This window comes from Etheostoma spectabile, chromosome 19, assembly GCF_008692095.1.
Source record: "Etheostoma spectabile isolate EspeVRDwgs_2016 chromosome 19, UIUC_Espe_1.0, whole genome shotgun sequence".
Classification (NCBI taxonomy): domain Eukaryota; kingdom Metazoa; phylum Chordata; class Actinopteri; order Perciformes; family Percidae; genus Etheostoma; species Etheostoma spectabile.
Window position 1 is genome coordinate 6,932,906 of NC_045751.1, and position 24,841 is coordinate 6,957,746.

General features: G+C 39.7%; 3 protein-coding genes across 8 annotated transcripts; all 3 read right to left on the bottom strand.

Annotated features, from left to right (window-relative positions):
* Positions 1 to 5,856: 5,856 nt before the first annotated feature.
* LOC116706976 (galectin-3-binding protein A) lies at positions 5,857 to 9,325 on the bottom strand. 3 transcript variants are annotated; one of them, XM_032544064.1, is made up of 7 exons: positions 9,098 to 9,325; positions 8,665 to 8,774; positions 8,236 to 8,238; positions 7,901 to 8,107; positions 7,595 to 7,729; positions 7,233 to 7,524; positions 5,857 to 7,088 (listed from the first exon to the last, which is right to left on the bottom strand). In XM_032544064.1, the coding sequence occupies exons 2-7, from the start codon at positions 8,750 to 8,752 to the stop codon at positions 6,059 to 6,061; spliced, it is 1,755 nt and encodes a 584-aa protein (XP_032399955.1). In that variant the 5' UTR covers positions 8,753 to 8,774; positions 9,098 to 9,325; the 3' UTR covers positions 5,857 to 6,058. The 3 variants fall into 3 exon arrangements, with proteins under 3 accessions (XP_032399955.1, XP_032399956.1, XP_032399957.1); XM_032544065.1 differs by lacking the exon at positions 8,236 to 8,238 and having other exon boundaries at positions 6,059 to 7,088; XM_032544066.1 differs by lacking the exon at positions 8,236 to 8,238 and having other exon boundaries at positions 6,059 to 7,088; positions 7,901 to 8,103; positions 8,661 to 8,774.
* Positions 9,326 to 10,607: 1,282 nt separating this feature from the next.
* On the bottom strand, positions 10,608 to 17,988 carry LOC116706978 (soluble calcium-activated nucleotidase 1). 4 transcript variants are annotated; one of them, XM_032544070.1, is made up of 4 exons: positions 17,828 to 17,988; positions 12,173 to 12,841; positions 11,590 to 11,793; positions 10,608 to 11,506 (listed from the first exon to the last, which is right to left on the bottom strand). In XM_032544070.1, the coding sequence occupies exons 2-4, from the start codon at positions 12,816 to 12,818 to the stop codon at positions 11,136 to 11,138; spliced, it is 1,221 nt and encodes a 406-aa protein (XP_032399961.1). In that variant the 5' UTR covers positions 12,819 to 12,841; positions 17,828 to 17,988; the 3' UTR covers positions 10,608 to 11,135. The 4 variants fall into 4 exon arrangements, with proteins under 4 accessions (XP_032399961.1, XP_032399959.1, XP_032399958.1 ...); XM_032544068.1 differs by lacking the exon at positions 17,828 to 17,988 and adding an exon at positions 15,605 to 15,739; XM_032544067.1 differs by lacking the exon at positions 17,828 to 17,988 and adding an exon at positions 14,387 to 14,513.
* Positions 17,989 to 19,047: 1,059 nt separating this feature from the next.
* On the bottom strand, positions 19,048 to 23,236 carry LOC116706979 (synaptogyrin-2). Its single transcript, XM_032544072.1, has 4 exons — positions 23,019 to 23,236; positions 21,306 to 21,543; positions 21,001 to 21,140; positions 19,048 to 20,404 (listed from the first exon to the last, which is right to left on the bottom strand). The coding sequence occupies exons 1-4, from the start codon at positions 23,115 to 23,117 to the stop codon at positions 20,201 to 20,203; spliced, it is 681 nt and encodes a 226-aa protein (XP_032399963.1). The 5' UTR covers positions 23,118 to 23,236; the 3' UTR covers positions 19,048 to 20,200.
* Positions 23,237 to 24,841: the final 1,605 nt, after the last annotated feature.

The window sequence follows — 24,841 nt, forward strand, 5'->3', positions numbered from 1 at the left end:
CCAAACCAAAGATTACCGGCAGCTTGTGGTAGCTTTCATTTATTACATGGACATCAAAGCGGTATCAATCTTCTCAAGTCTCTCTAATAATTTATTTAATATAAGTTTAACTAGTAGCTGTGAGGGTGATGGCTCTTAACTGACCTCCAACTGAACTCCAACCTTAGGTCACACTGTCTGTAGTAACAGTAACCATACACAGTATCATACCACACCTGTGGTGACACTACAAATTGGACAAAGTTCCCACATTTCTGCAGAGTTATGCCCTTTTTTAAATTTCCTCAATTGTTTGTAATGTAATACACACCTTAAACCTGCAACAACGGATTGTTCTGAAAACTTAGCAACAACAAAAACAAGCTGTAAAACATAATAATTACATATAATCACATTTTAAGTTGATATGGCAAACTTGTTAGCAAACAGTGTATTTACACACCTAGCAGTTACAGAGCAACATCATCATTCATTTGGAGTCTTGTTCGTGTTCACACAGTGTATTTAAGTCCAATGTTCACTCTTTAAGCTCTGTGTTTGGTCTCTACCTACCATCTGTCTCCCCAATGTTCCCTAACTTGTTGGCAACTGTGTATGTCTGCTGTTTGGTGCTGAGCAGGTAGCAGTGCAGTTTTTTAACAGCAGCTGAAAACGGTGGGAGTGAAACAGTAAAGTTGTGTGCCCGACAGACAACTAAACAATGAGCTCTTTAAAGCTCTGTAAAACCAAGGAAAGCTGCAGATTCAGGTAATAATTCTTTGCAAATTCATCACTATGAGCAATCCCTCACCTTTTGTCACATTGCTGCCACATTATAATTTGATACATTTTTTAGATTAAAATTGATTACAGCCACTTTAAACATTTATGCTAATAATGAGTCATAGTTGAGAAAATACTGACATGGGTCCTACAGAGTAATGGTCAGCCCACGCCGCACAGTTTTTGTGGTTTTAATTCAGTGAAAGTAATTACGCACGCACAATCAGTTTCAGTAACTATTAAAACACTGTTTGTAACAGATGAAATTACCAAGAAAGTAGGAGTGAAGTATGAGCACAGTAGTGGAGAGAAGTGACATCATCGCCTTAAACTTAATAGATTCAATCTGGCAGCGATTCCCTCAAGCGTGAGCAACCCAACCCCTCTGCTCTTCTGTGAAAGAAACATTATGCTATAGTCAAATTCTTTAGTTGTTTCTCATCCCTTACTCATGCAAAAAAATAGATGGCTCTGTTGTTGGAAAGTTCCCCACTGCAGCACCACCTCAGGAAACTAAGGATCTCAAGAGTTTTGGGTTTTGTGGCCTCTTGTGTTGATTCTGGCTTCGAAGCGAGGGATCATAATAAGGGCATAGCGTGTTTGATGATTAGAACTTATGATGAATAATGAAGAGGACTGAAGAGAGGGAGCGAGATGACTGTATCTGCTGTGGCTGCCTCGCTCCTTGACATCATATTTGGCCACCGACTGTCAGTCTTCTGGTTACTCCAACAAATATTTCCACTCTTTTCCATAGTTAAGCATTTTTGCCTGGTTGCTTTTCCACAGGTCTCTGTTGGGTTACTTGATGCCTGTGTAAAAACTGGCAGGAAGAGAGAGTGAGAGCAGAGGATGTCGTCAGTTAGATAAGGAAAATTCCCAAATTGTTAGACATTTTGCAAGCCAGTGTGACTCACTATTAGCAGGGTGGAAGTTATTGGATACAAAAGACGTAAAAGCCACAACAACACAGTTGTTGGACAGATATTAGGACACATGAAAGGAAGTGACACATCCATAATCAGTAGAATAAGGATTTTGTCTCTTTCTACAGTTTACCAAAAGCGTCATAGGAACAGCAGATGCCTTCTTCGGGGCAAAGCCTGCGGCCCCCGTTCAAGCAGTCGGCTTCCTCTGCACCGATGTTGACTAATGCGGTGTGGCTCTGTTCAGATCGCAGCCGAGTCCCCGGCTCCTGGGAATATTTCAAATGACCTCACAGCATGACCATTCTGAGCTATTTCCCACACTGCAACTCTCGCTTTAGAACAAGGTTTTACTCGCTAGTTGAAATCTGGATTATTGTATCAACATTTGGTTTTAATTTGTTGAAAGAAGGCAGATTTGTCAAAGAAGTGCAATGTAAGCAGCCCCCTGTGTACTTTACCCACTACAAACTCCAAAAGGGGCTCAGGAATGGCCTGAACCTCCTTCCCCTTAATTACAGACATGCAATGCCGGGAATATTCTCAAAAGGAAGTGCCCGGCAAGACGGAGGGTCTCATTGCGGTAACTGGTGGGTGCTGTGGCAGTGACCCACATCCTCTGACACCCACCTCCGCTGCCCTGTTGCCAGCACACATCCCACATGACCTGACCAACGCATAGCCTTTTTCGACTATCCATCCCTCCGCTGCATGTCCGCCCCCTCTTTTTTTCCCGCTTTGTTTTGATCCATCCTAGCCACAATCCAGGGGTAATTCCCACCGTTTTCCATTCATCTGTACAGCTATTTTGATTTTATTGGTGACAATGTGAGACAATGAATCAACATTAGCAAATTCGTCCTCAGGGACAGGAGGGAAACATCTGCTTGAAATAAAGGCCCCACTAAAATTACACCATACTCTGGGGTCAAATGGTCTGGACTGTCCTCAGTATGGCATCACATCGTCCCTGTTAGTCACCATGAGTCTGCTGGTAACGTCTAAAAAGCATCATCACTGTCTTAGGTTGGTTTCAGTAAAACTGTTGCTTCCCTTGGAAAGTAATTTACAGGAACTTTTACTTTTACGTAACAGACCCATACTGGTACAATGAAATGTCAATTATTGTAGTAATTTCCTCCACAATGCTACCAGTGAATGACTAAGATGCCTGGGGCAGCACTTTAACTGATGAACAATTTGAACCAGAGGTTCTCAATTGTTTTTCAATTTTTTACACGTCTATAGTTTGTTGAAAGAAAATACAATAGAAATGTTTCAGGAATATATTAGATATGTATTAAAAATAGTTGTGCCATCTCAAAACAAAATGCAAAAAAACAATGCAATTGACATCAATTCAATTAGCTGCAAGTAAAACTGTAACTAAACATAATATCAAAGGCAAAAGGGCTAATTTATGATGCCTTTAAGAACGATTTTAACTGTGAAGCCTATGAAGAAGGAAAACAAATGTTAATATCATGCTAATTTATATGTGTGGTGCAAATGTTTAACATGTACTTCCCCTTCAGTGCATCTATTGTATGTTCACAAAAAAGTTTGAAGTGAATCTGATCAACCCAGCAGAACTTTATTTTGGATTGTAGTTAAAGGAGCATTTATTGATTTCTTTTGGCTGGTTGGGGGACTAACTGTTAAGACAACGCTCACACAGTATCGCCTCAACCCAAAATGTTTCAGGGAATGTAGTATTATCTATTCAAACATCAAGTGAAAATTCTCCTGACACATCTAAGTCCAATATTCATTCTCCCTTAAGCTCCATTTCCTTTGAGCCAACTCCCGAGGTAAATATTTGGCTCTTCAGCCACTGAACGGTCCATTATGTTCCCCCATGTGATTGTTAACTTTGTGTGTCTGTCATTTAGTGCTGGGAAAGCAGCGCATACTCAGTTTATCTGCTGCTGAAAGAAGCTAATGAGAGTGAATCAAAACAGTTAAGTTGTGGGCCTTAAAATAAAAACAATTCAATGGAAATGGCTAAACACTTTGTACATTCATGGGAAGTTAGTATAGACTGTTAATATTTACAGTCTATGGAAACTAGATAATTTGTGGGTTCATCACTAGGGGTTCATGTAGTCATTCAATCCATTGTAGATATTAAAATATGTATCAGTGCAGCTTTAATCAAATAAATGAATAACACTAAAACTACACAACATAGAATTTTCCATTTTATTGTGTGTGATCACAACACACTTCCCTTTTTCTTACATAAGGGGCAAATGCAAAATTTTGGAAGGCGATTGGAGTTTGAGGTTTTGAAAGATCATTAAATCATTCATACAACCCACTAAATAGAATTTCAAAATTCTGGGGCAAACTAAACAAATATAGTAGTCATGACTTGTGAGGGGTAATTACTTGTTGGGTAAAATGACACAATAATGAAAACATACTACTGCCCGGCGGGGGAGGGTGTATCTCTGCAGACACGGCACCCCTTCTCTTCTCTGCTTCACTTCATGTTCGTCAGATTCATCTAACAACCCTTATAGAACTGGCTCCGGTTTGCTTTGGACCAGCTCATAGTTATGCTGTTATAGTTTTAGACTGCCGGGGGACTTCTTTCCTTTAACACACTGAGCCCCTCTCTCCTCTCCCTTTCCATCTGTGTGCATCCATGTCCCAGAAATGCTTGTTACTAACTCATCTCTGGGGAGCTTATTCCCCAGAGTCCTTGTGTTTTTTTTACTCCACAGTTTTCAGAGGATTTGGGTAGCACCTAAATCATGGTTGCATCTGTCACCGTGATCTTGCCCCGCAATGTCCTGCTACATCTTGTAACGCCCTGCAGTGCTACACCATGAACTATTACAACTACTATTTCTAGTCATAGGTCAATTATCTTTATTGTGACTATAATTGCCACTGTTCAACACACCCCAAACCGGCACCATCAGACACCGCCTACCATGAGCCTGGGTCTGTCCCAGGTTTCTCCACAAAAGGAAGTTTTCCTCACCACCCGAGGTTTCTCCCTAAAAGGGATTTTTTTCCTTGCCACTTTTGCACTACATGCTTGCTCTTGGGGGGAATTACTGGAGTTGTCGGGTCTTTGTAAGTTACAGAGTGTGGTCTAGACCTACTCTCAGTAAAGTGTCTTGAGATAACTCTTGTTATGATTTGATACGATAAATAAAATGTAATGGAATTAACATTTGTTCGTTACTCGCAGCAAAACAAGTGATGAATGATCTGAACTTTCCCTCTTACTCTCGTGAACACATTACATTGCACGTGACCTGGCACAGTATTCACTTTGGATGAATCACAGCTGCTGTACAGTGCTCTCTCGTGTGTCAGACTACACCATTGCTAGAAGTTTGCACAACCCTGAAACATGAGTGGATGTAGAGGATTCATCTTTAAATATACACAGTTATCATGTTATGATTGACACTAATCAATTGTCTCATGTCATGCTTTGGTGCGCCAAAAGTCACTAACACTTCTCAGAAACCCATGATTCAGTTATGGGTGGCTGTTATACCCACCTGTCCAGACATGTAGGCCCTCATGTCATCAAAGTGTGACTGTCAGTTGTGTGTGAAGAATTGAAGACTGTCTGGCGTGTGGCGCAATGCTCGGGGAAGATTCCATGATTCATGAAGAGGAAACTGTTATTATGCTTGATCAAATTCATGTAAACACATCCCTTTCCCAATCAGTACTTTATCTGATGGTGCTGAATAAAGCCAATATGTTGGAAGGTTGTTGTTTTCATACTGTTGGCGTGTGATGATAAACAGGACTTTCAACTATTTTGCATGAAAAGAAGTTAACTGGGAATAGTAAGATATGAATTACTTTAGCCAGCCACCTAAAAGGAATAGTTTTTATGGGAAAGAGGTGTTTGCCTGTTAAGTATGAGGCAACAGCAAGTAGCCCTTGTCATATCTTGGCTTAGTAGAGAGATGGAAAAATAGAGTCAGAATCCATCATATATCCCGGACCCAAAATCGAAATCTCTCACAGCCCAAACAGTGTCCAGTACTAGTAAAGCTATAAATCAGTCTGATGATTAATTTAACTTAGCTCCACTTGTCATTTAGTGTGTCTCAAACCGTAATAAACTCCAGGTTAGGATTTTATATTTGTTAAAAAACAAAGCACTGACACACAGAAAATGATCTAGAAATCACTTTATTTATTTGCCATATAAATGAAAGCAGTGAAGGCTACTTGACTGCAAGGTGATACATTTGTAGCTAATTAACAAAAAAAAAGATAATGAAAAAAATCACATGGTTATTATATTGTAGAATCATTGTAATCTTTGGAATAATAAGCAGACAAATTGATCAGATGTAAGAAATATTGAGCCTGGTCCAGCTATTGAATCAGACATACTCTGGTCTCACTACGAAGCGGTAGGTGTACTGGTTATCAGGACAGGGATAGGTCAGAACCTGGGACCCATTCACATAAGCCGTGTTGGCCTTGAAGTCCTGGACATGACAGATGTACTTGCCTTGGCAGATAAGCAGGAGCCGGTTACGAAAGATGACGTTTCTCTGATCGGTGAGTTGGTTGTAGGTAATCAGCCTTGCCATAGGCAACGAGTCGCACCTCAGGCCTCGGTTTGAACATTCATATTGGTTTTTGAAGACATTTGCCTCCCAGTTAACCATGTTGCGCTTAAAGATCATACTGTTGTGGACAGGTGTGGTGAGCGACTTGGTTGGGGTTTGATGCCCCCCGTATTGATAATGATTGAAACTGCTTGTTTGATCTGGAATTATAACAGTGCTCCATGGCTTAGCGGTGTAGAACCTGGGCTGGAAATGATCATTTTCTCTGTTGAACTTTGGGTTGGACATCAGATCGCTAAAAAGAAGAACATTAAACTGGAATGCTTCCAAGATGTTTTCACGATACACTTTCTCATGAGTGCTGTAGAGAGAAGAGTTGTCCTCCAGGTTATACAGTACTTCCGCGGGGATCATAGGGAAACGTATGCGATTCAACAGGTCAAGTTGGGTTTTCATACTGGTCGAGTTGCCCTTCTCTGTGATCCAGCTCTCCACAGTCTGAAGCACAAAATATTCATCTGGCACCACCAGGTCTGAGCGGGTTAGAAGGGATCCAAGGAGGTCAACGGAGAGGTGGGTCCAAGCGGGGGACCTGGTCAGATTTTGGTAGTTCCAGGCCAGATACTGAATACAGTTCTCCTGGAGGACCAAGTCCCCAGTCTCCTCTGCATATTCGTAAAGGGACACCTGGGTTTTAAACAAGGGGTCTTCTGGGAGGATTTTAGAGAACAGCCGGCCTGTGTCCTCCATCAGCTGCTTCACCCCAAACTTATACGCCATCCAGTGGAGGCACTGGGCAGAGGAGAAGGTCACATCCACCTTGCGGGTGTAAATGTACCTATTGAGATTGTAGAATATTTATTAGTTTTTTTTTAGATGTATTCCAGTGAGTTTGCTTTCTGTTTCTCTCTCACAAAACATATAGATGGTATCAATGAATTATGTATATTAAATTGTTACAAGTCATTGTAGTTTAGTATACCTGATGAAGGAGGTAAAATGTGGTTGGCAAGACTGGCTTATGGGGACCGTGATGCTCGTCATCCCCTCTGAAGCATTGAAGAGTGGGAATTGTGAGAGGACAATTTTGTGTGTGCAAATCGTTGTCGCAACCATCTCCGGGGCCCCATCCTCATTTCTGTTTCCAGTTGCACTCTGGACCAAGATCTGGAAGTCACAGCCATTCCCGCTGTCAAAGATTTGGCCGAGTTCATCAGACAGACTGATGCTGTGGTCCAGTGAGTGTGTCGAATCACTGATGGTCAGATTGGTGCCTGAAACCAGAAATCATTTGATTAACATTTGATAGAGCATTGAGAGTATGAAGAGAGTCTAGATGCATACCAGTTGTTTCGCAAATAACTCCAACGTCCTCTTTGTGGCTGCAGTCCGTTGTTCCCCAGCTTTTGAACGCACATTTAAACAGGTGGTTCTCTGTGCCTTTACATGTTAAATCATCCAGCCAAATAGGTCCAGATGCTATGATGTAAAAAAGGGAATCATTTGTTAATTGTTCTGGCAGTGACACATAAAACAGTGACCTTTTTGGTGGCTGAATGAATTTGTGGCATTAGTATTGATTCACAGCTCCTAACTCATTACAATAATTTCACTGCCCTCTGGTGGGGAGTAAATGGAAGTAGAGGGCACCTTTTCCGTAGTCCTTCCCAATGACAACAGACTTGGCTCCCGGGAAGTGGAGCTGACGACACACCACTTGGGCCTCGGCCATGTCCCAGCCATCGTCACACACCGTTCCCCAATAACCCTCATGGTAGATTTCCACACGGCCCTCAGAAGCACTGCCGCCAAACAGCCTCACATCACCTTCCTGCGGCACAGGGTTTCTTTCTCTATCTGTATGCAAACACAGGCATAGGATACTGACCAAGGCCATGACAGCACAGAGATTATACAACATTTGGTTGAGTGAGCATGGTCAGAATATCTTTCCCCTAAATCCCGCTTAAGGCTGTTTTAAAGACATTCTGCAATATACACCATCACTTATTACATTTTAGTGTAGGCCGACATTTATTTGTTGCTAAATACTTCTGAGCATCATGCACTGATGTAATGTTTTAATAGACTTACATAGCAGTGGAAGGACAATCCACTCATCACTTATATTACTCCCACTTGGTCACTCTAACATTTTAAGATGCATAATTGTTGTGTATGGTGTGTGGTGTCTTATATGGCAAAGACACATTTACATTTTATGCAAATCTAATAGACAATAGAGTAATCTGAATCGAAAGACACAAAACATAAGCATTGCATAGTTTATAGTTATTCACTGAAAACTAGTACAGTATCAAGACTACTTTTCCTTTCAATATAACTCATTTTCATTTCAAGGCAAAAATGTAAGCAATGTATTTAGTTTTCACTGAGATATGCTTCGGACTCACTGAACCAGTCAAATCCCGTTGCACTTTCAGAGACATCATGGAGAAGTAGCAGAAGCCACAGAGTGAATATGTTTCTTGGTGCAAGCATTTCCGATCACCAGTGTGGGACTCTGACACAGACAGTCAATGACAAAGAAGAAGAGGCAATGTAAGAAATATGCTTTGCTTCTCATTGTAAGATAACGCTTTGAATGGTTTTGATCTTAATCAAAAGCACGAGCAAGGGTGGAACTCTAGTGCTGTTTTGGTCTTTTTGCGTATGAATCAATAGATTTATTTCTTAAAGGTCAAATATGAAAACCTGTACTTTGTTTTCATTAAGATGGATATAAAATTTATTTTAACTGGCTGTACTAAATCTGTGAAAAAAAAGAACATTCAATAACTTAAATCAAAATACGCTGAATCCTTACATATAATACAAGCACATTACCTTCTCCCCTTAGGTTATGAAGTGCTGTTGTCCCAAAATGTGCCTCTCTCTTGCTCTTTTGAAGTCTGTGACACAAAATCCCACCCCTTTTAAAGCAAAACTACGGCAAACTTCTCAATTCCTGCCACTTTCCCTTAAGTTTCGTTTCAGATAAAAGCAGAACATCATGGGCTTGCACAACAGTTTTAGTCTAGTTGCAACTTGTTTGAGGTCCATGTGTTGCTTTTGTTGAACAGAGGCCTGTACTATGAATCCTCTGTTTTTGAATTCACAATTGCTAAAATTTATGGACATTGTAACATTCAAAACTGTACAATTTATGTTTAAAATCAAAGAAAATACTTTGCCTTGGAACATACGTGCAATGTTTAAGAAAAGAGACGGGGGATATCATCTAAGAGGACATTATATGTTTAAGCAACCTCTTGTGCAAACTACTGTTAAAAGCATGTGTATTTCAGTTTGTGGGGTGACCTTATGGAATGGACTGAACAATGACATCAAACAGAGCCTTAGCTCATTCAGGTCAAAAATAGATTAAAGAAATCATTACTGGACCAATACAAAAAATAGACCTAAACACAGGAATGGAATTGTAATTTAACAGTATTGTTATTGTTGTATTGTTGTTAGTTATTGTTTATTGTAAGACCTGAAAGTTTGTATGCTGCTATTTTGTATCTATTTACTTTGTGATGGTATGATTTTGTGAAATAGGGGCAGGACCAAAGAAGCGATTTGCTTCCGCCTGCTCCTTCTCAAACTAATCATTTATTTGTGTGTAATTATATATATATAGAGAGAGAGAGAGAGAGAGAGAGAGAGAGAGAGAGAGAGAGAGAGAGAGAAATACAAAAAATCTAAAAGAAATACAAATTTTAACAAAATACAGAGTCAGTGACCATGAGCTGAAAATTGAAAGAGGTCGACATTTAAAAGTGTGGAAACCAAGAGAGGACCGTGTCTGTGCACACTGCCTCCAAGATCTCGAAACAGAATTACATTTCCTATGTTTATGTCTCAAATATTTCCAAAACATTGAAAGACATACTGTATACCAGGCTTCACTACCTACACTGAGGGCAAACAGCTTCCTTTTCCATTAGGGGAAGATAAAAGCACAGCATGGCTAGCAGCTAAAAATGTCTTCTCCTGCTACAATACAAGGCAAAATAAGTAGAGAATTTTATATATTATCATTTTTCCATTCTTTTTTTATTGTTTCAAAGTACCCTTTGAGGGACATGCACATAATTTGTTTAGTATCTACAATTATATCATAAGTATTCTGTTTACTTGTATTATTATATCAGATATATTTACTCATTGTTATTGTTTATATGTATGTTTGTTCTGGTTTCCCTATCCGGCGTGCGTTCACATTAAAGAGGCAGTATTTGCACAGCAAAACTGAAGTTACCTCGTTGACACCAAATCTGGCTTCATAGTACAGGCTTCTGGCCTCTGGTTTCGCAAACAGGCGGTTTATTAAAGGACAAGCACCAGTAAATAGGAATCAAGATTTTTACTAAAAGAAGTAATCCCACCCAAAACATTACACAACGGATTTTTCACCAAAATTTCCTTCAAATATTGTTGAGTTTTATGAAGGATAAAAACAGACCTTTAGTTAGTGAAATGAAAACAACATGTTTGATGTGTACAGAATAATGTTTGACATGGAGCAAAGGGGAAAAAAACCTTTGACCTTTTGAGAGTGTACAGTATGTGCATGAAACTGTGTGTTTTAAGAAAAGAAATCACAGCCTGATAAATCATTCATTTGTACATTCATTACAAGAAAGGCTACAGCACTCTTAAGGGCCACATTTGTCCTAGGACGTACTGGCACTTTCTCAAACCCAAAACGAGACCACCATAATTTACAGTCTCAGCTTCTATGCGTACTGAAGGCGATCCTTTAAGGATTGGAGTTGTGTCTTAATGAGGAAGCAGCGAGTACAGTAACTTCAACAGTGACTTGATTGTAAACAAAATAAAACAACAGTGCAGTGGCCTCAAGAAGGAGTCTTTCAGTCTATATGAACTCCAAGCCCTCATATTTTACATCCCCGATCTTGGTTTCAGGTAAAAGGATGCGTCCGTCAAGCGTGAAGGCCGTGACGTACGTGGCAATCTTTCCGGCGTCTTCCTCTGACTTGAGAGCCAGGATGATCTGGTCATCTGTATTGGGGACAAACTTGAAGGAAGAGAATCCGTGAGTGCGGTTAAGTGGTCCCACTCGACTTACAATGATGTCCTTGAAATCTGGCGAGCAGCTAAGGACGAGGTTCGTGCCTCGACGCTCGTCGGCAGTCTCCTCGTAGCGCTCCTTGCTGGCGCGGCGAGGGAGGAAAAACCAGCGCTGCAGGATGTCGCTCCACGCTGCTGACTCGTGGATGAGATACCCTGCGGAGATTCAGGGGAATACCGTAAACAAAAGGGAAATAAAATAAAAGCAATGGTAAGCGAGACCAGATTTACATGCTCACCTGGAGGCTGTATCCCTGCAGCGGACTTGAGGGATTTGTACTTGGGAACCCAGTTCTCATGTTGTACATCCCCTCGGAAGCCCACTACTTTGACCCACTCTGGGTTGTTGTTGACAAACTCGCCTTGAGTGGTGGTCCACTCTTTCCCCAGACCGCCGACATACAGGTGCTTGTCCTTGACCGCCAGCCACTCGGCTTTGAACCCTTTCAGGAGAAAGTACATAGGTACCAAGTAAGCACATAAAAATACTCCATTACAAGCAACAGTTCGGCATTTAAGTAAAACTACAAAAGTATTATCAGTAGATACTTAAAGCATTAGTCAAGCACTAAGAATGTAGAAAAATGGATGTTTCATTGAAGTATTATTATGTGTTTAGATTATATGATTGTTAATACGGATATCTCAATGTTTAAAGCTATGGTGTGTAGTTTCTGCCACTCCCATGAGGAATTCTAAGTAATGACAACAAAACTGTCGGTGGGGTAAAAAGTACAATATTTCCCTGTGAAATGAAGTGGAGTAGAAGTCTAAAGTATCACAAAATGGAAAGCACATGTATGAGTGGAGGGTAACGCAGACCTTTGGCAACGCTGCCGTCACCGTCGGGTAAGATGACCCAGGGCACAATCTTGTCACCATCAATTTGGTAGACGATGCCCGTCCTGTCATCGACGCTGTAGAGCTTCCCGTTGAACACCACCAGCTCAGACAGCTCCATACCCCTGCCCTTCTCCGAAAGGTGGCTTTCAAGCACCACCCTGTCCGCATCCCATTCAACTGCTACCTTGTCACCACTTTGGGACAGCAACAGGTGCCCCCGTCGCATGTAGCTGAACCACGTCAGCTTTTTGTCACTACGAGAACTTGTGTCCAGATCGGCAATGACCCCAATGCGGTAGCGGGTGCCCCGTGGCGTTTGCTCCGGTCGACTGAGAGGGTAGGTGTCGTTGTAATGGGAATCGGACCACTGGGCGTCACTGTGCATGGCTCTCCAGCTGGGTGAGTCGTAAGAGTGGGAGCGCAAACCCATGCTTAAGTGGATGAAGAGCAGGATAAGCACAGCCAGGGAGAAGGCCACTGCCACAATGGGCCTCCATTTAAGGCGGAAACGAGGGTCAGTGGTGTTGGCCATGGAAGCCAACATAGGGAGTCCTCCGACAGAGATCCGTAGAGTGTTCAAAGGCTCATTCTGCTCCAGTCGGGTGAAGCCTGCAGGAGCAGGCATGGAGGACGGAGGCCGAGCGAGACCTAAAGAGAAATAGAGAGAGATGGTAAGTCAGGCCCACTTGTACAACAAAAAACTGACTGAATGAGTGATGGATTACAGTTTCTACTAGTCTTTAATAGCTTTTATTTAAGGTGCCCCCATAGCTCTAGAAGTAGGTCAATTTTGTTCTCCTTTTATTAAATCAACAGCAAAACCATTAACATTTTTCTTAAAAATGTCCTGTATGGTTTCTTGACTATGAAGGCTCTTATATACATATATCTTATGGACAGGAGGAGGAAATTACCATAGGTGAAAGAAAAGAAATTCCTCGCACACTGTCCTATTTATATGCAATAAACTTTAATTGAACTTATAAAAAAATAAGGTTTATTGCAGGTAAACAGGACAGTGTGTGGGAATGTTCTTTTCTCTCATGTATGGTTCCTTCAAACGCCTCTTCCAAAGTCATTTTCACAATTTAAAAAGGCACAACAAAAATTAATTAATTACAAATATATCTCTTTTTACATGCTATAAATGTGTAAAAAAAAAAAAATTTGAGTATTTTTCCACATCAAAATCTTCCCTGTAAACAAAAACAAAATATTCTCACTTTGCCCTGTGTGCATGTTGTCCATGTTGTCTCTCTCTCCCTTTGGGTGTGTTTGTTTCCTTCTTCCGTATCTGTGTGAATGGTGTGCTTATGCAACATTTCATCTGCTACGTTTTGTCTCATTTGTGTATTTTGTCCTCTTCTCAGGTTTTCATTGGTAGAGAGGAGGTCCTGTGTCTCAGGTCCTATGTGTTTGTTGTTTGTCTGTTACAATCGATCCCTTTAAAGTAAGAACTTTTGTAAACAGTAGCCATTGTAGTCCCAAGTGACGGGATACTGGTATATTCTAAAACATAGGGTAACAATAGCAGTGGAGAAGAGTCAGAATGTCAAAACCGGCACAGTAATATCCCTTGCAGAGCAATATCTATCTAAAGGTTGTTAACTTTCAGTTGTTGTTAACGTTTAGCAACCAAATCTCCTGGTAATATCAGACTAAGTAAAGATGTAGCAGCAGAAGCCCTGAGTGTATTCAAGTGAGGTGTGGTGTGTTTTATTGCTTATGAATTCAACTTTTCATTTGTAAAAGAAGGAGTGTGTTTTTTGTTCTTTAAAAAGTGACATGGTCTCGCTTTAATATGGTTATTTTGCCCTCAAATACAGGTCCCCATTGAGATTATACAGGATAGGTTTTTTATAAGGAACAATTCATAAATTGAGCTGTACACATACAGCTGGAATTTAGAGCTGCAGAGTTTCAGCTGACAGGAAATAGCTGCTAAACCTGCTTTGCCCTGTGAGAAAATACCAAAACTAAACCGAAGGGCTTGTTCCTTTATCCTTCACTACACTGTTTGTATACCGTATATAGACTTTTTTTAAATGTTAAAAATAAAGTAAGAAAGTAAAAATCCAATTCAATAAAAAAAAAACATCTTTAAACAATGTAAACGATCTGAAGACAAAGTTTCTTTCAAACATACTCTGGTCCGGCCTAAAACAAGACATTTAAGTGTTTAAACTCACATACTCTCCATAAGCAGACTCTCTTCAACAATCAAATCCTGTGTATGCAGGCAGATCATTCATTTAAGCCTGTATTTTAAATGTGCTTAAGAGCTCACACAAGTGAGTGTATGCCGGGTTAAAGGCTACATGACAAGAAGCAGGAAGTAGCTCTGTTGTAGGTTGGGTGAATATTAAGTGGCAACCATGGTGATCGTCAACGTGGAGGCTGGGAGGAGCCCGTTCAGTGACAAGGAAGGGAGGGCCGCTGTGAACAGGTAAAAGTAGGAACAGCCAGCTAGTCCAGCACAAACCACCGGCACAAGCACTGCTCTCAGTTGTACATATACATATATTAATGATAAAATAAACAGAAAATGATTCACCAACCATTTTGATAATCAATTACTCATTTAAGTCAATGACATATTCATATTAAGCAAGCACGTTTTAACAATTATTTGAATTTTGCGGCATTTTACAGGCCAAACTGTTAATCAAAAGATAAACATATAATTGTATAATAACAAATAATTGTTAGTTGCAGCATTATTATTGAATATGAAAACTCAGCTTTTGGACTGTTGGTCGGATAAAACAAGACATTTAATTATGTCACTCCGGGCTCTAGGAATTGTCAGGGGCATTTTTCACTTTTTTCCTGACTTATAATTAACCAAGTGATTAGTGGATTAGTTTCAAGAACAATATCAGAAGAATAATAAATAATAAAATGAATTGTTAGTTGGGGCCCTAGTTTAGTTAGGCAAATTAAATTTTCATTTAACTTTACATAACTGACTGTGCGGAGTTATGTAATGTTGCAGCCAGAAAGGTCTCAGAAATCCAACCGATATTTGCCTAAACACACAAACTAATGAGACCTTGTCTGTCTACACTTGAGGGGTAACCGCCAGGCTGTGTAGAGTAGAAATGTGTGCAATCTGCTCCTAACCAAATTCCAGGGACCTCTAAACTCGGCCTCAGGAGCTTCATACTCTGTGGCCTAAACGTGGCTGCATTTCTTCGAAAGGGGCACAAGAGCAGAAAGACTCTTTCATGAGAGGGCCCCGAGCCAAACAGCAGTCCATTATGGCAGCACCATCAGGGGCCGCACTCGGAGGCAAAAAAACTATCCTCGCTATAATACACCAACAAGTGGCAGATATTTAGGAAGGTAAAAGACTGTTTTGATTCTGATTTAGCCAAAATGACCTTCACTGAAACTAAATTATATTCTTACCCTTTCGTCTCCTCTTGCCGTGTGTCATCTCTATCCTTAAAGCAGACCTTCACAATCAGTCCTGATGTCTTTCTGCTCACAGATTAATTGCAGTGGAACCATGGCTAAGGATTGACACAATGCTTGTGAACTTTAACTAGAGTTGGAGGATTATGTTCCGGTCCAAAGGGGCAAACCGTGCAAGAGGCCGACACAATTCACCAAGTTATCATTTCTGGCCTGCACAATAACTTCACCTGCATGAAAAGGTGGAAAGCTGAAAACCCTACTGACTAAATAGAAGTTAAAAGCAAACCTGCTGTCACTACAAGAATTTGAAACATGTACATAATGGAGGTGTTTCTGTGGTGCAATCAGCCCTCTGAGTACAGGGACTGGACTGGGGACAGAGATCAGCCTGATAACAACAGCAGAGCGGTTACACAGTCAACAGGGAGGCTACGGGAACTCAAACAAACGTCTATTGTAGTCAAATTTGTTAAGAACTGATTTAACTCATTATGCCCAAGAATATGTTGGGAGTTTGAGATGTGAATTATTACTCAAAAAGCTACAAAGGGTTCAACTAGTTTACATTCAGACTGACAAAATATATAATCTAGAGTTGGGAGATATGACAACTTATTTAATAGAAGCATTATAAATGTGCCATTTCTGCTATACAGTTTGTATGGAGGTAGCTGTCTATTGAACATGACCATTGTGGGTAATATTGCAAATAAGTGAGCAAGAAACAGCAATATTTGCAGCATTATTGCATACATGTTTTACAGGTTCATGAATAATAGTATTTAATTTAATAATAATAATAATAAGTATTTCATTCACTGGATTAGCTAGAAGAGACTCTCCACATCTAGTTATTGTATCGATAAATGTTTACTAATAAGAGCTTCCAAAAGGTTTTGGTATAAAACTATATTTATAATATTGCATTCTAAAAGTTACACTCTGATAAAAGATGTTATGCATATCACCAACTGGTCACTTGTTCCAGAAATCATTTGGTCAATCAAAATGTAAAAAATGGCCAAGGTCCAAGGTGACATCATCAAAATGTTGGTTTTGTCCAGCTGCCAGTCCAAAATCCAAGAATATTCCATTTACAATGACCTAAAACAGTAAGTAGAAAATCCTTACCACACTTGTTGCCCAACGTATTGATTATTTGACTAGGTGTTTAAGCATTAAGTATAAATTACTAAACATGCAACTTCTGAGCAGGACTTGGCAATGTATCAATATTAGACTAGATATCGTCTCTATCATAATGTGGTAAGTGTTGTCTTTTCCTGGTTTTAAAGGGTACATTACAGTAGAGTGATGTCATTTTCTGAACTTACTAGACTGTTCTAGCTATTATTTGCCTTTAACCACTTAATCATCATTTAAAATATGTTGTTAAAGCACCAATTGTCAACCCTACAATACCATTGCAATATCAACATTAAGGTATTTGCTCAATATTGTAGTGATATCTGATTTTCTTCCTATCGCCAAGCCATACTTCTGAGTGTCTCAAAGTGGTTCTCATCTCATTGTCCAACATTAGTTGGACAATGGCGTGGCATAATATACAACATGAAGGTTTACAGTGCCTCCATGATTGCATGAGCAGTTTTATAATTCTGGACAGAGTCCTGTCCTGACACAAGCCCCTATAAAATATAACGCTGGTGGTTTCCTGAGGTGAAAATGAGAGTATGCTCTGTGCTGCCACAAAGGATGACATCTGGGGAGGTGAATTTCAAAGGAAACAGATCAAGGACAGAGGAAGTGTGTGTGAGGCCCATACATTGTTCACTTATTGCAGTCAGGCCCAAACCTCTGCATATCAAGCCGCCGCCATACATATGTGCATTAGATGACTTGATTTAGTGTCATTATCCAATGAGAAGATGCTAAATAGATCCACAATATTGATATTAGAGTATTTTTCATTTAGTTTGCAGACCACTGGGGCCAAATATTCCCACAAAGAGCTGCAGGCCTTTAATCCACTAGAGATCTGAGCAAAGTAGTTTAATATGGTATGTACTGTTAGTAGAGTTATTTTGTGGCGATTTTAAGTCTCCGTCTACTCCTTCACAAACACGCAGACAAACATCCTATATGCATGTGTATGTATGGTATCGTTATGTGTTAGCTGACCTGAAAAGATGCCATCACAAATGGCTGCGTAAATAAGCGATCTGAAACTTTCTCGTTTTGTTTCCTACTCACCGCAGATGTTAGATGTTCAGCTCACAGTCCGTATGGTAGTAGCTGTACCATTATTGTATCGCTTCCTTCTTCGGCTCCTTTTCCTCCGTCCCCAGTTCTCCAGACAGCCGCTCATTACTTCCTGTATGTACTGATGACGACAGCAGCGTGCACAGCTTGCTTGCGCGCGGTGGATGCGATAGAGGGTTTGTCAAACGGGGCCTTCAAGTGCTGTCAGAAATTTGACAACTACGAGCCGAGACTTTACGCCATCATTTAAATTACTTTTATGATGAGCGGATTAAAATGTCAGACATGTTTAGGTTAAAATGTAACTTCATTAACCCTATTATCTTTATTTTAAAGTGGCTGTGTGCATCTGAAGTAGGCACGAGGAACCGTAAAGATGAACATAGTCAATGATTTTGTTCCCACACTGAATAAATAAATATTATTATATAAACTTTAAAACGTTTCCGCACTTCTCTTGCTGTGATAAGAAACCTAGAATCTCGTTTTGGCAGTGTGAAAAATAAAGTGTTTTTTGCAAAATACGAATGCTTTCACCAAATCAATATTAGATATTGAGGTTAATAATAATCCACGCCTGATACGTTGCTTGATAGCGGAACATACAGGATACTAATTACGATTAATTACCTCAGTTATCATGGTAGGAAAATGCCTATTTTCTTATTTGGAAATGTTTTTTAATTGCGAGGACATTATTTATGCAAATGTAGAGAGGATACTCATTTTAGGTAGATTTCGTTAAAGTTTAGTTTTTTTAGATGTCTTTGTATGGGAAGAATCTGTAAAATGTAGGCCTGTACGCCTTACATACATTCTACAAAGCTTTGTCTATTAATCAATTTTGTCATTGGAAAATTAATTAGTTTTTTAATGCATCAAATATAAAAAGTGGTTTTCCAAACATCGCAAGATCTTTTAACAATGAACATTTTCTTCCAAGAACTGACTGTATGAACTTTCTAACTTAGAATATGCAATGTTGGTTATTGTCCAGATATGTGGAAATACACATCTTTGTTTAAAATGCTCTTCTGTAAAGTATGCATGTATTTTAATATATTTATATTGTTACAGGTCTGTCTCCACAGTTCACAAGTTACTCCACGTTACCTGCCACAATACTCAAATATTTGCCAAGGGAGCACAGCTCTGCACAAGGTCCGGGTCTGTCTTTAGAAGAGGATACCAATAATGTGCCGACTAAGAGGTTCAAAAAAAGAAGAGTTTTTATTTGGCAACCCCTGTGTAATACAGAATACTGTATAAAGGCACTTTAATGTGGAATTGTTGTAAAGCCATTGAGCACAACATTGTAACTGCAACACATGCACAACTACAGTGTAAGAAAAGCAAGAAGAAAAAGTAATGTAGAAAAAAAAAATGGTATGATTGTCATGTACCTGGACTAAGAGGATTAAATAAGATTATAAATATATTAATTTACCACATTACTGAATTCCTGAAACCAAATGGGCTGGAACATTTTCTGCATTGGATATTTTTAACAACTACAGTAAGTGAACTCTAAGGCACATTCAACTCCAATGGGAGGTAGCTGATACAAATCAATGGTTTGGCTACCTGAAAATAAAACACAACACCCATAAATACTAATACTACAAAGTAATGGTGGCAGAATTGGACTTAAAACATTAAAATTAACATTCTTCGATCAGATATTGGCAATTAACTGCCCCAAAGAAATGAATTGTGCTTTTCAGTGCATACAAGTCATTTGTCAGTGGTTGATTAGTAAGAAAAAAAAAAACAGGGCATTACAGTAGTTACGTTGCACCTATTGATTAAACAATATGGGATTATTTTGTGGTCAAAAAACTGTATAGCAAAATTGTTGAACTGCAGTATAATGAATCTGAAAGTAATAAAAAAAATGAATACGTACTAAACAGTAACATATTACATAAAAAAAAAAAAATCTATTTTGTGTCTTAAAATGCAAAGCAGATTTTCCTGCAACAAAGTAAATCCTGACCTGTTTGTTGATTAGTGCTTTGATATCAACAGCTTGCACTCCTAACCCTAACGAAACGGGTACAGAAACAACTATAGTTGTTTTGGTACAAAGACAACAATGGCACGATCATTCATCGCCTCACAAAAACAAAATACATGTTTAGAGTTCCCCTGATCTGTGTGGCACTTTGAACAACACAGCAAACATCCACCACAACTCTAACAACAATGTGATTAACTATAAACACAGTGCACCCAAAAAATATGCAAACCGATCTGCAGGAAGTAAATGCGAGTGCAGAGAACAGTTTAACTTAAACCCTCGGCACACATATTTATTTAAAAAGCAAAACCCTTGTTGGCTCCATAGGTTTGAATCTGAGTCCTTCAATAAGCTGGAGGCTGGTATTCTCCCGGCTGCTCCTGGTTGTGGGAGAAAGGCGACTGCTGGTAGCCCGTGGGGCCGCTGCTGCTGGCATACGGGGTGGGTGGGTACGGAGAGCTGTGGTCGTTGGCTGGGTCTCTGTACTCCTGGTCAAATTCACTGACGCCTTGGCGATACCTTCCAAATGCAAAGAAGGACAAGATACCCTGTTGAGGGAAATTTAGAGTTAGTAAGTGGAGCTTTTACACAAATCTCTGGCAAATTTTTCAACCAGCTGAGTAGGGATGTAATGATATGAAAATGTAACCTCACGGTTATAGTGAGGTATTATCGTGGTATTTTTAAGTGTGCTCAATGCCTTTAGAAGCAACTTTTTTCCTGAACGTTCTGCAGACAGGATAACTATCTTCAATAAACTGTTCTTCAGCATTCTTATAATAACCTAAATATGCCCATGCTTCAGACTTAGTCTTCTTAGAGGGCTGATAAGTGTCCTGAGCACATTCGTCTCCTCCTTCCGCCATGATTCCAACTTCAAGAAACAGATGTTATAGGCTATGCAGTGCGCCTGCACGGCAACTTCAGGAGACCCGGATGAAGCTGGGAAGGATTAAACACACGGTTTCCACACCGTGATAATAATGATATTTTAAATGAAAATAGAAATTGTTATTTTCAACATTTTGAATCGTGGTTTACCGTGACACTGGTAATCATTACATCCCTACAGCTGAGTTTATGTGTTATCATATGATTTTGTTTGTCAAATGCTGTCCACACATGGAATGGATGAAAGGCTCACCCAGGTGATGATCGAGAAGAAGGAGAAGGCTATGATGGCCCGGGCGGCATCAGGAGCGACAGCAACCTCCGGTCCATCGGTTTTGGCCCACTGGTTGGCCAGGACACAGAAGCAAATGAACCACAGGAACGTCCAAGCCACTGTCCCCCAATGAAAATGATTTAAAAAAAGAGAAACAAATTGTCTGGTTTAAGATGAAATACAATAGGATGACAGAATTCATTTCAACAAGGTTGCACTTCCTGTTTTTGGGCACAGTTCCTGTATTTTAGTATGAGCAGTCTACAGTGAAACCTGACTCTCACCTGAGAAGACCAAATCTCCTATAACAATAAATTTTCTCTCTTTGGCATTGCTGATCTGCGGGAAGTGGGCGTCCAGCACGAGGAAGACAACACAAGCCAAGAAGGCCAGGACTCCAATTCCGACCCCGTAGCTACAGGCGCTGTCGTTTTTGTTGAAGATGCAACTTGTTTCACTTTCTTCTTTTTTGTTAATGTAGCCCTCTGCTGTGATGGTTGCAAAGACCACAATGGAGAATAACTGCAAAGAAGAGACACATAGGGTTAATGCCAGGGGGAAGGAGTGAAACATGTTTTAAGTTAAGCAGCTGCAGGGGCCGTGTGATTCTCAGCACATGACAAGAAAGCGTCCACCATAAGAAAACTCTATCAAAACGCCTGCCAAGCCAGTTCACACAAGTGGAGCCACGCGGATGAAAAGTTTAAATTCTTCATCCATTTCAACACATTAAATATGGAATGAAAAGAGAGTGCCATCTTGTGTAAGTGATCCTTGTTCCTGATCCACTTCTCACACAAGATCAGCAACAATTTAGATACACGATTCATTTGTAGTTTAGCCAAGCACATATTCTCCGGTTGCAGCTTCTTAAATGTGCTTCTTCTCTGCATTTTAAATCATTTTAAAAATTAACATATTTGGGTTTTAGTCAGACAAAACAAGCCATTTCAAGATGTCACCAATAATGAAAATAACCATTGGTTGCAACTCTACATTCATATTTCACTGATCCTGGCATCTTTGTACCATCTACCTGTTTCTATTAAAATGGAGTATTAAGATTTAAATCTTACGGATGATATTTTTGATCTTTTGGTACCTTCTGTTCACTCTCACTGCCTGAGTTCCTTAACTGCTTTCCTTTGTCTTGTTCACAAATCTAGATTTAACACAAAGGTGACAAAGCCTTTGCTGTAAGGGCATTGGATTAAAAAGACTTGCATGCTCTTAAGTAAGTGGTTGTGGTCTAGACCTACTCTATTTGTAAAGTGTCCTGAGATTACTTCTGTTATGATTTGACTCTATAAATAAAACTGTATTGAATATTAAATGGCTTGCCTGAAGATATACAGGCAGCAAACTGCGCCTCCTTTTTAAGTTACTCTTAAAATTATAATATAATAATTTCTCTTATTGTATGGCACTTTGTAAATGTAATTTAAAGAGGTTTAAAAGTGTATTGTTATTATTACATTATTTAGCTTGAACCAGAACTTAATCTAATAGAACTGACGATATTACGCGCTTGAAACTCTGCGGGCCAAGATGAGCGCAACAGATGACGCTCTAAAAGTATTTTTCTCACACTCTAAGTTAGTTAAACACTACAATACAAAGAGCGACATCTTGCGTGAGTTTTAATTCACCCTGGTCCACTTTTCATAGCAGAAAAAAACAACGCAAATACCAAACAAATCGTCCATCTTTCAGTTGGAAAACTGGCACAGTGCGGTGACACAGCACTGGACATGCTAGCTGACGTTAGCTAATATCAACAGGTAGTACAAGAAAATAAACATCTAATTTTCACCTCATGTAACGTTTATTTAAGCTTTTAACCCAACACCCAGTTCATGTCCGGTGTTAGCAGCGCATACAGCGAACAAGCTGCATTATCGATTGATCTGTGTCGACACTGGCCGCTCACATCTGTTAACATCGGTGATGTGACAGCGGGCTAACTTTGATGCTAATGTTTCCGTGAAGTCACTCACCCAGCTCAGGCAGCGCAAAATGGTTTGAGGCTGTTTTACATAATGTACTAAATCAAAAGCCCCGCCAGCCAACGACGCCCCGTAAGCACTGCTCTGCATTTTCACCCAAATAATGCCTGTCAAACAATTTACAGACGAGCTGGAAGAGTCTTGCTGTCAAAGTTGGTACAGTTTCGTTTTGTTAAACAGCTTCCTGAACACTTTTCAAACACCGCCCCTGCTCTGATGCGTTCTGGTGTTCCTCGTAAACTGCCATTGCCTATTGTTTATAACCGGAAATATCAAGTGCATATAGCGTAAAAGAAACATTTAATTTTCCTTAATGCTTTAAACTCGAGAATGGTCAGACAGAGGGAAAAAATAACGCTGGTGGGTCCCAGCCATAGACTGTAACGGTCTATGGTCCCAGCACATTCAGGTCTCCTCGGAAAAGAGCGAGTAGCCAGGTTGAGGCAGTAAAAAACAGGTACAATATGTGTTGGCAATTTTATACTTAATCCAAAAAAAGAGTGGTAGCCTATGTTAAGAAGTTGGAGAAGAAAACGGAAAGAGCAAGTAGGCGAAGAAAAATGAAAGAGCAAGTAGGCCGAGAAATGGGCAACCAAACCTATACACTTTTCATTAAAAAACATCCAGTGGGTCTTGTGCTCTGTGGCTATAATAGAGCATGTCCTTCTGTCATGCGTAACATGTGGGCCTACACAGGAAAGTCAACACATGGTGACACAAAACAAGGAGAGCAGAGCAATGTTAAAAGTAGGCCTTTTATAGAATGGTCAAGATAGGAAATTGTTAATTAGTTTTTATGGGGAGGGAGAGTAAAATCTAAAGGTGATAATGCAACAGTGTGGAGGCCAACTGCCGCAAAAACCTCAAAGAAAAAAAGAACCATTGTGTAACTCTAGGCATGAGCAGTGTCTTTGAGCCCCCTGGTAGACTAAGGCATGAGGCTACTGGGAATGGAACATGACAGGGCTATTTATTTTACAAGGTGCAAAGGTAGGCCTACATATTTTAACAGATAAAAGATGTCTTTGAAATTTGCCAAAATACAACAGCACAGAGATGACATTCAATAAAACAGGCTTAAAACCATAAGAACATTTCCAAATCTGATGTTATTAATCCAGATAGGCTTACTATTAACATTAGTGTAATGTTAGTAGTATTCATTACTACCCTCAATAATACCCCTACTAACAATACCTCTAAGTAATAGTAACACCTATAAATATATACAATTTTAACATAAATAACAAAATAATAATAGTTAGATAAAAATAATAACATAATAATAACAAAAAATATGTGGTCTATGGTTATTTTAAGTTCCGCATTTATTTCAACCCCTAGAAAATCACACAAGGCATTTTGTTTAGTTCTGTTTTTTAAAGTTACGTTATATTTTGGTTTATTTCCTCTGGATCCTGGTTTTTCAAAAAAAGACCCTGACAATAGACTCACCCGGTGCTCACTTTAGGCAGTACTAGTCTAGTAGTGTTTTCCAACATTGTTGCTAGTTTGACTATTTGAACGCAGTGTTGTAGTTCTTGAATATGACCACTGGATGGCAGTGAACACTAATACACTCCGGTTAATCTGGTCAAACATCAACTCCACTTTTCATCAAAGCCGAGAAAATAATACCACACTGACACTTGCAGTGGAACTTGTTCAATTAGTATTACATTAGATATATTTATTTACAAGGTATGTTGGCGATTCTTTCGATTGCACTTCATCAGTAACAGGTGGATAACTTGGCACCAAATGCAAATATGGCACAGCTGTGATGAGACAGAGACAGACAGAGTGAGAGAGAG

Excerpts from the sequence above, each read along its gene's own strand:
- LOC116706979 (XM_032544072.1), bottom strand. The coding sequence starts at position 23,117 with ATGCAGAGCAGTGCTTACGGGGCGTCGTTGGCTGGCGGGGCTTTTGAT. Across the intron at positions 21,141-21,305 it reads AGGAGATTTGGTCTTCTCAG|TGGCTTGGACGTTCCTGTGG; the intron begins GTGAGAGTCAGG and ends ATTGGGGGACAG. Across the intron at positions 20,405-21,000 it reads TCTTCTCGATCATCACCTGG|GGTATCTTGTCCTTCTTTGC; the intron begins GTGAGCCTTTCA and ends TTCCCTCAACAG.
- LOC116706978 (XM_032544067.1), bottom strand. The coding sequence starts at position 14,441 with ATGATCTGCCTGCATACACAGGATTTGATTGTTGAAGAGAGTCTGCTT. Across the intron at positions 11,794-12,172 it reads TGACGGCAGCGTTGCCAAAG|GGTTCAAAGCCGAGTGGCTG; the intron begins GTCTGCGTTACC and ends TTCTCCTGAAAG. Across the intron at positions 11,507-11,589 it reads TGCAGGGATACAGCCTCCAG|GGTATCTCATCCACGAGTCA; the intron begins GTGAGCATGTAA and ends GAATCTCCGCAG.
- LOC116706976 (XM_032544064.1), bottom strand. The coding sequence starts at position 8,752 with ATGCTTGCACCAAGAAACATATTCACTCTGTGGCTTCTGCTACTTCTC. Across the intron at positions 7,525-7,594 it reads AGTTATTTGCGAAACAACTG|GCACCAATCTGACCATCAGT; the intron begins GTATGCATCTAG and ends TTCTGGTTTCAG. Across the intron at positions 7,089-7,232 it reads CATTTTACCTCCTTCATCAG|GTACATTTACACCCGCAAGG; the intron begins GTATACTAAACT and ends CAATCTCAATAG.